We start from the raw sequence: 11,340 nt of genomic DNA, 5'->3' as shown, positions 1-11,340 counted from the left end.
GGGAGGGGAGCAGAGGGCAGACATTGGGCTCCCAGGGCAAAATGAAGGCCATGCTGCCCACCCCCCCACCCCGGGCCTTTGATTCCCACGAGGGAACAACAAAGGCAGGCTCTGGCCTGATCCCTTCTCAGGGGTCACCCTTCAGGCCACCGAGAGAAGAAAGAGAGACCATTAGTGCTCTGCTCTGAGTGCCCAGATTGTATCTGGCTTTATTTTTGTGTGCCGCACGGTTTGCAGGGGCCAGTTGGGCATCTGGGGCTGTCCCCCTTCGCCTTCCCATTGAAGGACTCTTGCCGGTTTGCCTATTAGCTCCTCATTAGATTTTCAGCGGCGGCCGGGCCGGCCGGGAGCATTCCTTTCTTTTCACAGAGCAGAGAACAACCAGAGACTTGTTTTCTAAAGAAGAAAAGTTCAGTGTTAGAGGTTTTCAAACCTCTGAGGTGGAGGGGGCGGGGTGGGGGCGCTGTGGGTGGAGGGCGGCCTTCTGGGCCCTCAGTCCAATTGCCCGCAGCTGGGTGGGGATGGTCCGTGGGCTTTCTGGTTCACTCCTGGTTCCCCACGCTTCTGCATGGAATCAATTCGGGCCGAAGACGTCCAGCACCCAGAACTGGGCCCCTCCCTGTCACCCAAATCAACTCTGGGTGGACGTAGGGTCTTCTGAAAACTCTCCAGGGGTCTCTCCTGAATGAAGGTCAAAGGAGTCGCATCTGGCAACCGACGTTTTGTTCCGATGAAGGCTTGTCAGCAGCAGCACATCCCACCAGAGCAAGTGATTGCTGAAGCAGCCAGTCCTTTGACGTTTGTCAACTGCTCAAAAAGGGGAAACATTTTCTGTTTTGTTTTTTCAAATGAGCAAGCAGTTGTAAATCTTTTCCTATGGTTAAGTCCACTTATCTGTGGCGAGGTGCCTGATAGGCAGATTCTCTTTTTGTCTGCTTCTTCTCCAATGCTTCTTTGCCAACGGCAGGTTGAGGCGGGAGGAAGGCTAGGTTCCCAGCTCAGCTGTGACCTTTGGTCAGCTTCGGATCGATGTCCTGGGTCATACAGGAGATAAATAATGACTGGGGTCACGCTTTGGGAGAGCTGGACCAAAAACGATACGGCAATACCATCATCCTCCCCAAATTTAATGTCATGTTCAACGTTCGGAATTTGTGCTTGACACACTCGACAATTCAGGAGTTCTCAACCTTCCCAATGCCATGACCCTTGAAGACAGTTCCTCATGTGGTGGTGACCCCCAACCATAAAATTATTTTCGTTGTTACTTCATCACTGTCATTTTGCTACTGCTATGAATCGGGCGAACCCTCTGAAAGGGTTGTTCCACCCCCAGAGGGGTCACAACCCACAGGTTGAGAACCGCTGCTCTAATTAGAAGCAACAGCCTCCCATGGGTTATGTTGCACCCAATTTACTAGGAGGAATCACTGTTCCTGATTCTTCGGTGGTCCCAGCCACCGGAGGCCCGTTGAAAGCCTGTCACATGTAGTTGGGTATTCGGGACATGAGGGAAAATGCACTCCGCTCAAGTATTTCTCCTTCTGTCTTTTCTTTTAGAGAGTTGCAGAATTTGACCAACAAGCAGGATGAGTGAAACTGTTCTTTAAAAAAAAAAGTAAGGAAACTTAGGGGGTAAAGGACTGATACATTTCATAGATAGTCATTTAATGCACTGTCGCTTTAGTAAAGCTATGTCAGCTCTGTTTTCTGATATCTGAGGCAACAATGTGGGATTATTATAGACAGTCCTTGTTTTTATACAAACGATACTATTCCATGCGTCTTTTGAGTCCTCTCTGATGGGACAAGCATCTTGTACTCTGGGATGTACGAGGGCAAATCAAAAAGTTTTGCTACCAGGGGTCTGACTCAGGCAAGCATGGGTTTATTCCTAACAAACCAAGTTCCATCCAACACGGCTCTGTAAGCAGTGGGTGACTGCACACAAGTTCTTTCGCTACTATACTCTCAGTCTCCCTGGGCCGCCTTTAAAAAAAAAAAAAAAAAGGCTTTCATGGCAGTGAGGTCAACTCAAAAAGCAACAAAACCCCACAATGGTTTTGTTTTTGTTTTTGAGACGATTAAAGGGGTAATCTTGGTAGATTGTTTTGAAGGACACAGGAAAATCACAGGAAGAAAAATTTAATTTAAACTGCATTGGTGAGCAAAATGTCAGAAAATTTGCACTAAGAAAAATTTTTTTTTCTTCCCAACAGGTCAGCGGCCTTGCTTATTCTTCAGGGGTATCCAGGGCTGTCTCTTGAGGATTTCATTGGGAAACCTCCCCTCGTCCACCCTCCAGCCTTCGGGTTTCTCCCCAGTATTTCCTTCAGCAAACCAAACAACAAACATTTGAGAGATGCAACGTCAGTCTGTCAAGGATCCTCCAACGGCCGGTTTGAGGCAGGGCAAATCAAAGCCCTCAGAATTCTTGTGGGTGGCGGCGGGAGAGGGGTGCAGAGAGAATGTTCGAGAGATGGAAATGCCACCTTCGGAGTATAGAGAGGGTGTGTCAAAAGTCAAAGCTTCCCACTTCCATATTTTTGTTCAAGAACATTTCCTGTGATTTTGAAGACATCCTGTTTGACGGACCCTCGTGGAGAGTAGTCACTGGCCCATTCAAATCAACTGCCTTTGACACTTGGATCAATCAGGCCCAGTGTTTCCACCATCTTCTTTCCGCGGCCCTGTGTCCTTCCGGTGTGTGCCCACCTACATCGTTGGCAAGCATCGCCGTGAGGGGGTTGGTGCTTTCCGCTTGTGGCGTGTAAAGGATGAGAAAAGCGAACCATGCATCAAAGTGCCAAAGCAAGTCCACTCCCTGAGTTGGAAATGACCGCACTGTCCACCTCTCAGTACATGAGGTCTGCAGACGCACCGGCCGGCTCCGTGTCTTTAGATTTAGCAAAAGGGAACCGAAACCCAGCCAGTCGGATTAAGAGTCCGTTCAGAAAATGAGCGAAGAAGCAAATGAAAACGACCCAGAACGAGGTGGTGTATCTCTCGCTCTGCGTTTTGTAGGCGTAGGTCCCCTCGTTGTAATTTGCGATTCTGTCTGAAAGGTGGTGGATTTTCACTTCAGAGGCAAACAATATCATGACGAGACAGCCGCAGGAGCCTGCAGAGGAAAGGACAGACAACACGTTGAGACAAACATTTCCTGAAGGTCAGGGAGGGGCATGGAGGTCAATGAGCACACTATACAGTGAACCCTCGCCACTTCGCGCTTCGACTTCCGCGGCTTCACTCTATCGCGGTTTTTGCGTAACAGCGCATGCTCTGTCATTACTGCCACTGATTGGCTCATACTGTACACGCTTCTGTCTGTATCGCTACGTATCAGAGCTACGTATCAGATGCATTTTTGCTTTTGTACAGTGTACTGTAATTGTTTGTGATTTTTAAGAAATTTTATCTAAGTCCTATGATGGCTCCTAAACGAGCTGCTTCTTCTAAGCCTTCTGACAATAAAAATAAGCACCAGAGGAAGATGCTCACCATCCAGGAAAAGGTAAAACTTTTGGATATAAGGAATCCTACTTCGCGGAATTGCATTTATCACGGTAGGGTCTAGATCCGATTAACCGCGATAAACGAGGGTTCGCTGTAGACCATTTCCAAGGCGTACACTCCCCAGGCTGTGTCTCCCACCTACAAAAGCCGGTGCTTGGCTGTGACCCTGAGCGGGGAATCAGATCAAGCTCATCCTGCAAACGCTGGCCGAGGTTGCGCTTGGGTGACGTCCGGTCTGAATGACGGACTGTGTGCCGTGAGCACAATGGGGGTGGGCGGTGGGGGGAGATCAGGCTCCGAGCAGCTGCTGCTCTGATGTGACTTCGAGGAAACATACGTCCCTTTGCTTCATGGGCCAGGCTGGATAAATGCCAGGCGCACGGTCCCTGCTAAAAAGGTCTCAGGGCTCCCTGTCAGAGGGTCATGATGACCCCTCGTGCTCCACCAACTGCCCACAGCTGCGCAGAGGGGGGAGGAAGGTGTTGAGACAGACAGGTGTGCTCTTTGTCTGCAAAAGAACTTGGCATGTTCAGCAGCTGTGTGGCCATACTGAGTAAAGACTATATTGCTTAGCAGAGGGTGGCTGGAATGTCGGGACGGCACCATTTCCTTGCTCAATGTCTTAAGGACCTGCCTTTCTTTGCCCCTTCCTCCTTCCTGCAGCTGAAATCCAGAGACAACCGTGGGAGCTCCAGCAGATGCCCAGGTGTGCTGTGCATAAGTGTGCTGTGGGGAAATAAGAAAAAAGAGGCTGGATCCCAGGTACCTTGAGCAACCAGACTGGCCTTGAACCTCCACTTCTTGACTTTCACGGGAGACAAAAATAGCTGTTTATTTTGGGTAACCTCTCTTCTTTCTCATTCATCGCTCCCTCATCGTGAAATTGGATCCTAGTGGCCGTGGCAGTGGTGTGCAGTCAGATCCCTCCATGACACGATGGTGCATGCGAGATAGGGCCGGCAGCTCAGGCAGGTCCTCTCTCCTGAGTGAGGTGCATGGGAGACCGGCGTGGGGTGGCTGGCACAGGAGGCAGAGGCAGGAAGCAAGAGGAGCCACATTGGGAGCCCAGTGAATAGACTACAGTGCTTTCTTGGCTGCAAGAGCACCCCTGGCCACCCTAGGTTCCAGTGAACAGGAGGCATCTCGAGGTCTTCAGCTACAATTAACTGTGAGTTCTTAGATCAAGCTATTGGGGAACAAACCCTGATTCCTCCACCTGGTCTGTGAGATTAGGCACATTTAATCTCCAGTGTCTCAGGTTCCTCGTCTGTAGATACGGACAATAGCGATAATGTGTTATTAGTACTAAATACTGGAATTGACACGTATAAATGCTTAGCCACCCATTCTGATGGGTTTTATGTATTCTTTATGTCTTGCAAATCCTGACCATATTCCTTACCCTGTATCACCTCTCACCCCAAAATAAAAACAACCTGACGACATCAAGGTAGGCAACCCAATGAATGCATTACAGAGACTTGATCCTGCAAATACTCTCCCACCAGGTTTCTAACGACTTTAGGCTAAGTGCCTTTCATTCAATTACAGTTAACGCAAATATCCTGGAAGCAGCAACATAGTGGTTTAAGTTCCTCTCGTTCATTCGTTTATTCATTCATTCAGTTATTCACTTAGACTTATGATGTGCCAAGCACAGGCTTAATAATGGAAATGTAAGTATTAGGGAGGACCCTCATGGTGTTTGCTCTCACAGAGAGTATCATCTGGTATGGAACACAGATCACAGTTATAAATCAATTACAGTGAATGCAGTGGGGGGAGGGGGCAGTGGAGTGGCTCTAAGTGCTGTCACTGAGAGAGTGGGCACCGTGGAAGATTGCCTAGAAGAAGATGAAAGGCGCTGCAGGGCAAGTTTACCACACAAAGAGGAGTTGGACCATGTAGGGAGGGCGGGACAGTCACATCATCTTCTGCCAACTTGAGCGAAAGGGTGGAGTCTCTAGCCTGTCAATCAGGTCATAGCCAATGTTGCCTCTGTGGGGGCATGGCCTTCTCCTGAGGATTCTGGGAATTCCTGTCTTCCTCTCTGGAGGTGGGACAAACACTCTCTCTGCTTCTCCTTCTGTTGACAAGCCACATAGAGCTATGCTGATGGCAGCCAGAGCCCTGGAGCTGAAGCAGCCAACGTGGAGAGCCACACCAGTACTGAGATGCTTCCACAAGACTTTTCACCCACGGGCCTGTGATCTTCCTGCTGTTGGCGTCATTGCACGTGCTGCGTGAGTCTGTACAAGATTTTATGGACTAGTATCGAACTTAGGGACTTGATCTGGACTGAGCCAGACAATGACTCTTGGATCTACAGCTCTCTCTCACACATATGTGAGTGTCTCTGGATTTGTTTCTCTAGTCCCCCCAAACGAACACAGAGGCTGTTCCAGCCAGTGAAGCACGACGCTCCCGGCCCCTTCCCAAGGCCAGGTTTGGGGAACAGTAGTGGGAGATGGGATTCCCTGGGATGGGAAGCAGTGGTGAGCTGAAAGAGTCCATCGTATTTCTTGCACTTGAGAATTCCACATAGAGCTGGCCCCAGCAGCTGAATCGCTATCATAAATATATCCCCAAATAACCGAAGGCGATCCTTTTCTTGAAACGTTACTTCACTCAGAGCAGTAGTTGAGAATATTTCTTTCTAAAATGTGTCATTCTAACTATCTCTGCGTTCTGAGCTTAAAACCGGAGCCCTCCCCTGGCAGGACGGCGTTAGTCCCTTATTGTTAGCTCCTCACAAAAAGGCTGCACTGCTGTTTTCTCTTTATCTTTTATTTGAAAATTGCGGAGAAAACGCCATTACTTTTGCTGTAAGAGCCTTCTTTGTCTGCAAAGATGGGGAATTTCAGACAGAAGTGAAACACGGGTATTTCTTGAGCTCTTAAAAGGAAAATTCAAGCTCGATTTCCTTTTCAAGTTGTTAAGTATTTTAAAGGCACGACTCTGTTAGGGAGCCAGCAGCGTAGTGAGCCTACATGTCAAATTCTTAAACTAGAAGTTGCTCTGTGTCTAAGCCTTCTCTGTTGTTGTTGCCATAGCTGGTGTTTCAGGCAGGCGAGTCCCTGGAAGGGGGTGGCCCAACGAGAAGTAGAGAGGAGGTCTGCAGTTCCACGTGGACTCCGGGATTGGCCAGGAGGCCAACTTTGTCATTTTAGAGCAAGACTACAGAATGTTTGCCTGTCTCAGAAGACCCTCCAAATCACGACCTACCGGCAGACAGGAAGGAAAAATAACTCTTTGAGGATTGGGGGTATTTGGGCTCCCTTTTTGTCCATTGCTCTAAAAGGGGGGCGTGGACCAAGGATCACTATTATAACTCATAGGTTAAAGGTATACACACAGCGTTTCCCTCTGTGGTCACCAGGTGGGTATTGGTAAGTATACACTTCTAGTACTGCCCTGAGATCCATGCAAAATTGGATCTTCCCTTGGATACATATCGAGAGGGACTACTCTGGTCCTCTTCTGCAAAGGTCCCTCCCCAGGAAGGGAGGAATCCTGGGGGCCAACGGAAGGTGCTCATCTGAGGTCCCTGGGCTGAGTTCTAGGCCTTGCACCTGGAATTCCCTGCCCCAGAAGCCTTGCATCCATTTCTAGCACCCACACAGGTGTCTTCTGTGGGCCATCCCTCCCCAAGGCAGACGGCGGGACTGGTGGGGCACAGCCCTGAGCTTAGAGGGGGTGCTGTCAGAGAGTGCATGGTTGGAGTCAGACACTCGGTGCTGAAGCATCTTCTCCAGTTTCCAGTATGGGATGGGGTCAGGCACGGGAAGAAATGTCGATGGAACAGGGGACGCTCTCTTACATCACTGCCCTCAGGTATAAAATTCTCATTGTCGTTTGTGGCCCTGGAGTCATCTCCAAGTCTCAATGCCATTGTGCACAACGGAGGAAACCAGCCCTTGGTCCTGCGTGCCATCATATGGCGGGGAACATCCGAGTGCAGTGGCACAGCCACCACGCCAGTCCATCTTTGCCGACACTTGACCGAAACCAGCCAGCATGCCCACTGGTGAAGGCTCTTTCTCGATGACAAGCTCAGAGCGAGCAAGACAGAGCCTGTTCATCTTCATGCCTAAGCATTCCTCCGAAATAAACAAGTGGGCATAAAGGAAAACGCACTGCCATGAGCTAGTTGTGACCACGTAGGACAGAGGAGAACCGCCCCCATGGGTTGCTGTGGCAACAACGTCATCTGTTGTCGATTTGAGACTCAGGAGTGAAGGGGTGGAGTTTAGTCTGTCAATCAGGTTGTAGCTTGAGGACCTCATTTAGAGGCGCTAAGGAGATAAATTGCTTGCTGGAGGCCGGACACATGTTCACTCCCTGTGAGACATTCCTGTGGACAAGACACGTGGAGGTGTACTAGAGTCCTGAGCGGGAGACCCCTGCCAGCGCTGAGATGCTTCCACCGTCACGGGGTCCACAAGACGTTCCACCCACTGGCCTGTGCTCTTCCTGCATTTGGTGTCATTGCATGTGTTGCGTGAGTCTGAAGAGGGCTTTATAGATTGATATTGCTAATATGGACTAATATCAAACTTTTGGACTTGACCTGACCTGGGCTGGAATGTTTCCTCAATATTCAATTGCTCGTGTAGATAAAGCTCTTATGCACATATGAGTGTCTATAAACTTTGTTTCTCTAGTCTACCAGGACTAACACAGTTCCCAAGAATATAAATCTCTGCAGGAGAAGAAAGACTCATCGTTCTCCTGAGGAGCAGTGGATGGGATTGAACTGGTGACCTTATGGTGAGTGGTCCAACATGTAACCCACTGTGCCATCAGCATTCCTAGGGCTTAAAAATTCTCCATTTGAATATGGCCCTCCAGATCATTATGAAAGGAGGATCATCAAGGAGGACAGGTGTGTATTATTTTGCATGTTTGGACATGTACTCTGTGGGCTTCCCTTGCCCCGTGCTTCACCAATATAAAGCGCAGGCTTACACTGCCTGCTTCCATCTTCTGCTCCCAGTTAGCTCTGAACTCCAACAGCCCAGACTCAGCTGGGGATCCTGGATTAGAGCCCCTGCTTATCTGCCCATCTGCCAGTACTGCTCCTACTCACGCAAAAAGGAGAGAATATATTAGGATCTGAAGGGCCCAGCAAGCCTCATTTGATCTAGAATTTGGGATAGAGCCAGGCAACAAACAAACCCAAATGCCAATGGCCATTCGGTCAATTCCAGCTAAGGGCAACCCTTTGTGGGTCGGAGAACTGTTCTCCATAGGCTTTGCATTGGCTGACTTTGGGGGATTACATCACCAGACCTTTCTCCTGAGGTGCCTCTGAGTAGACTTGGAGTCTCTATCCTTGTGGTTAGCAGCCAAACATGCCACAATTTGCACCACTCAAGGATCCCTAACCAATCCAAGGACCTGGGTTTTCCTATCCTATAGAAATTTTATTTTCATCTGTCTGAATTTCCCCACCATCTGACTGGTGCATCTGTGTGTGTTGTTTTCATGTGCAGTGTGTGTTTCATGACTGATTACTGAGTTAATTTCGGACTGAATGAGATAGCGGGTTGTCACAACATGGATGATCAATCAGCTAACAAACGTTGCTAATGTGCTAGACAATGTGCACTCTGTGATGGCTGTCTGGGCCTGCAGCACCAGGAGCCTCTGCCCTCTTGTCCTTGTAATATGGGAATGTAGGCCACAGCCAACAAGAGAGATGCTTCTTCATCCCTGGCTGACCCTGAAGTGAAGGTAACTTCTTTTACGGTTAGCAACTCTGCCCAGGTCTGTGGGAGCCCAGGAGTTTGTGACTCCCTCAAAGGGGAAGACATTTCTGAAATGTTTGCCAATGATCACTAAGGCTACTTATTGAGAATAATAATAAATTAGAATTTCAATTCTACTGGAAACCATGGCTCACATTACCGGAAAGCTAACAAGTCATCTTTAAATTCGAACATAGATGACACCCACATGAAAGGCTTTCTGTTCCCTATGCAGGAAGATAAATTGAATTTCCTTCTTTAGGGACCTTGAGAGATGAAGAATGGGGTGGGAAAACCATAACTTTGCAGGTGCCGTGGCTGGATGCCTTGAAATTATGCAATCTCACTAGAAAGTCAGTAATTAAAGGTGAGGTCACCAGCAGTGGTTTCCCCCCCAGTGGAAGCTGTCTGGCTCCACACCACTGCGAGGCGGATGGCTGCCATCCAAACGGGTCCGCGATGAGCAAAGGAAGTTAGTTCCTACGAGTGGATTTTGAGGTCACAATCAGGGGCAATTTGGCCATGTGTTTCCAAAGGGCACATGTCGGCAAAGAACAACGCCAATTGAGTTTAACTCTTCCTCTTCCGCAACAGAGAGTTGAAGATTCCACGTCTAAGCCATGTTTTCAAAATGCCACACTGTTGAGAAGGGTGTTTGAACGCAAAGAAGAAAATGTATCTAATTAGAGTAGACTTTCGGCCAAGAAACATGGCATGCGTTACCGGGAAGCATGTTTCTATTTCACCCCTTTCTTCAACCAACGGTGCTAGGCCCCCCTGCACTATTCTGGGCACGAGGATGCAGCAATGACCCAAATAGATTTCTTTTCATTCTCCTTTCAGGAGCTCTCTGAAAGCAGCAGAGAGAGAGAGATAATGACTAGATGGGTGAAATCTATAGTTGATCAGGTGCAAACAGGTAAGCACTAGATACTTGCAGGAAGTTTGCCAGTTTGAAACCATCCCGTGGTACCTTGGGAGACCAGATTGGTGAGCTGCAGCCTTACAATCTGTCTGGAGTAGTTCAGCCCTGCACACATGAGGTCACCACGCCCCAGCATCACCTCAAAAGCACCTAACGACAACGCGGTTCGTCAGGGTGCGAGAGGCGCTGGAGGAGCATACAGTGAAGTCAGGAAGGAATAAAAACCATGGGGGTGGGTGATGATACCCGAGTGCATCTGGAAAGAAGGGGAGGAGGGGGAAGGTGGGCATCTGTGGGGAAGAGCATCCCCATGGAGGGAGCACCGAGTGCCAAGGAGTCAGAGGGGTTGATCGCGGAGAGGAGGAGGTCAAGGAGAAGCATCCGAGGCCGGGAGCAGGGTGTGTGTTTCTGGCATGGACACACCAAGTGGAGCCTGGAGGGTCCTGAGCAAGGACTTTTGAGTCTCAATGAAGCCGAAGAGAAGGCATTCATCCACATGCTGAAGAGAGCAGGAGCGATTGTGATGGGGGGGGAAAAAAGAGGCAACCTCTCATTCATTGCACAAGGTCACAGCCGGGGCCAGGGCAGTCCCCACGTGCTAGACACGAGTGACCTGCAGTCAATGCTGTCTCCAGCCAAGGAAGTGGAATTCTTGGCCTTTGCCATGATTGACTGTCTACCTTTTTCTTTCCAGGGCCCGCTTTCTAAGATCGATGCTTTGAAACGTAGACAGTGCTTTTCTTGCTCACATTCCTGCTGCCAGTCTGCATCCTCTGACAGTCCCCGTGTCTTTGCAGGGAGCAAAGCTCCTGTACTCCTCCTTAGGCTCCTCAACGTCAGCTCCTCCACAAAGACTGAATGGAAACAAGCTATAGGGCTCCCTTACCCCAGTAACTATGGAATAATGTGCCCTAGACATAGGACAGGGGCCAGGGTATTATTCATCCTGACATGGATACGTATTGTAAGCTGGCTTTATTTATAATTTAATGTATTATTTTTTAATGTCTTAAAGCCATCTTAATAAGTTAAAAATAAAATCCGTGAACCAGAAATACTTCTCTCACCGTTGAGCTCTGAGATAGCAATTGAAATATTGCTACTTCAGTAGTTTGTTTGTTTTTAAAATCTTTTTATTGGGGACTCATA

The 11,340-nt window shown here is 48.9% G+C and overlaps 1 protein-coding gene across 1 annotated transcript in view; it reads right to left on the bottom strand.

The window, feature by feature from the left end:
- Window positions 1-2,855: 2,855 nt before the first annotated feature.
- Window positions 2,856-11,340, bottom strand: part of CLRN1 (clarin 1) — a 64,010-nt gene continuing 55,525 nt past the window's right edge. Inside the window, exon 3 of the mRNA XM_004708538.1 lies at window positions 2,856-3,121. Within this exon, the coding sequence (XP_004708595.1) occupies window positions 2,856-3,121 (266 nt within the window). The remainder of the gene's footprint in view (window positions 3,122-11,340) is intronic.

The sequence above is a fragment of the Echinops telfairi genome, unplaced genomic scaffold (genome assembly GCF_000313985.2).
Source record: "Echinops telfairi isolate 266 unplaced genomic scaffold, ASM31398v2 ScPeMD7_4225;HRSCAF=4972, whole genome shotgun sequence".
In the NCBI taxonomy this organism is placed as follows: domain Eukaryota; kingdom Metazoa; phylum Chordata; class Mammalia; order Afrosoricida; family Tenrecidae; genus Echinops; species Echinops telfairi.
The sequence above is the reverse complement of the archived record's forward strand: the minus strand, read 5'-3'. Positions and strand labels throughout refer to the sequence as shown.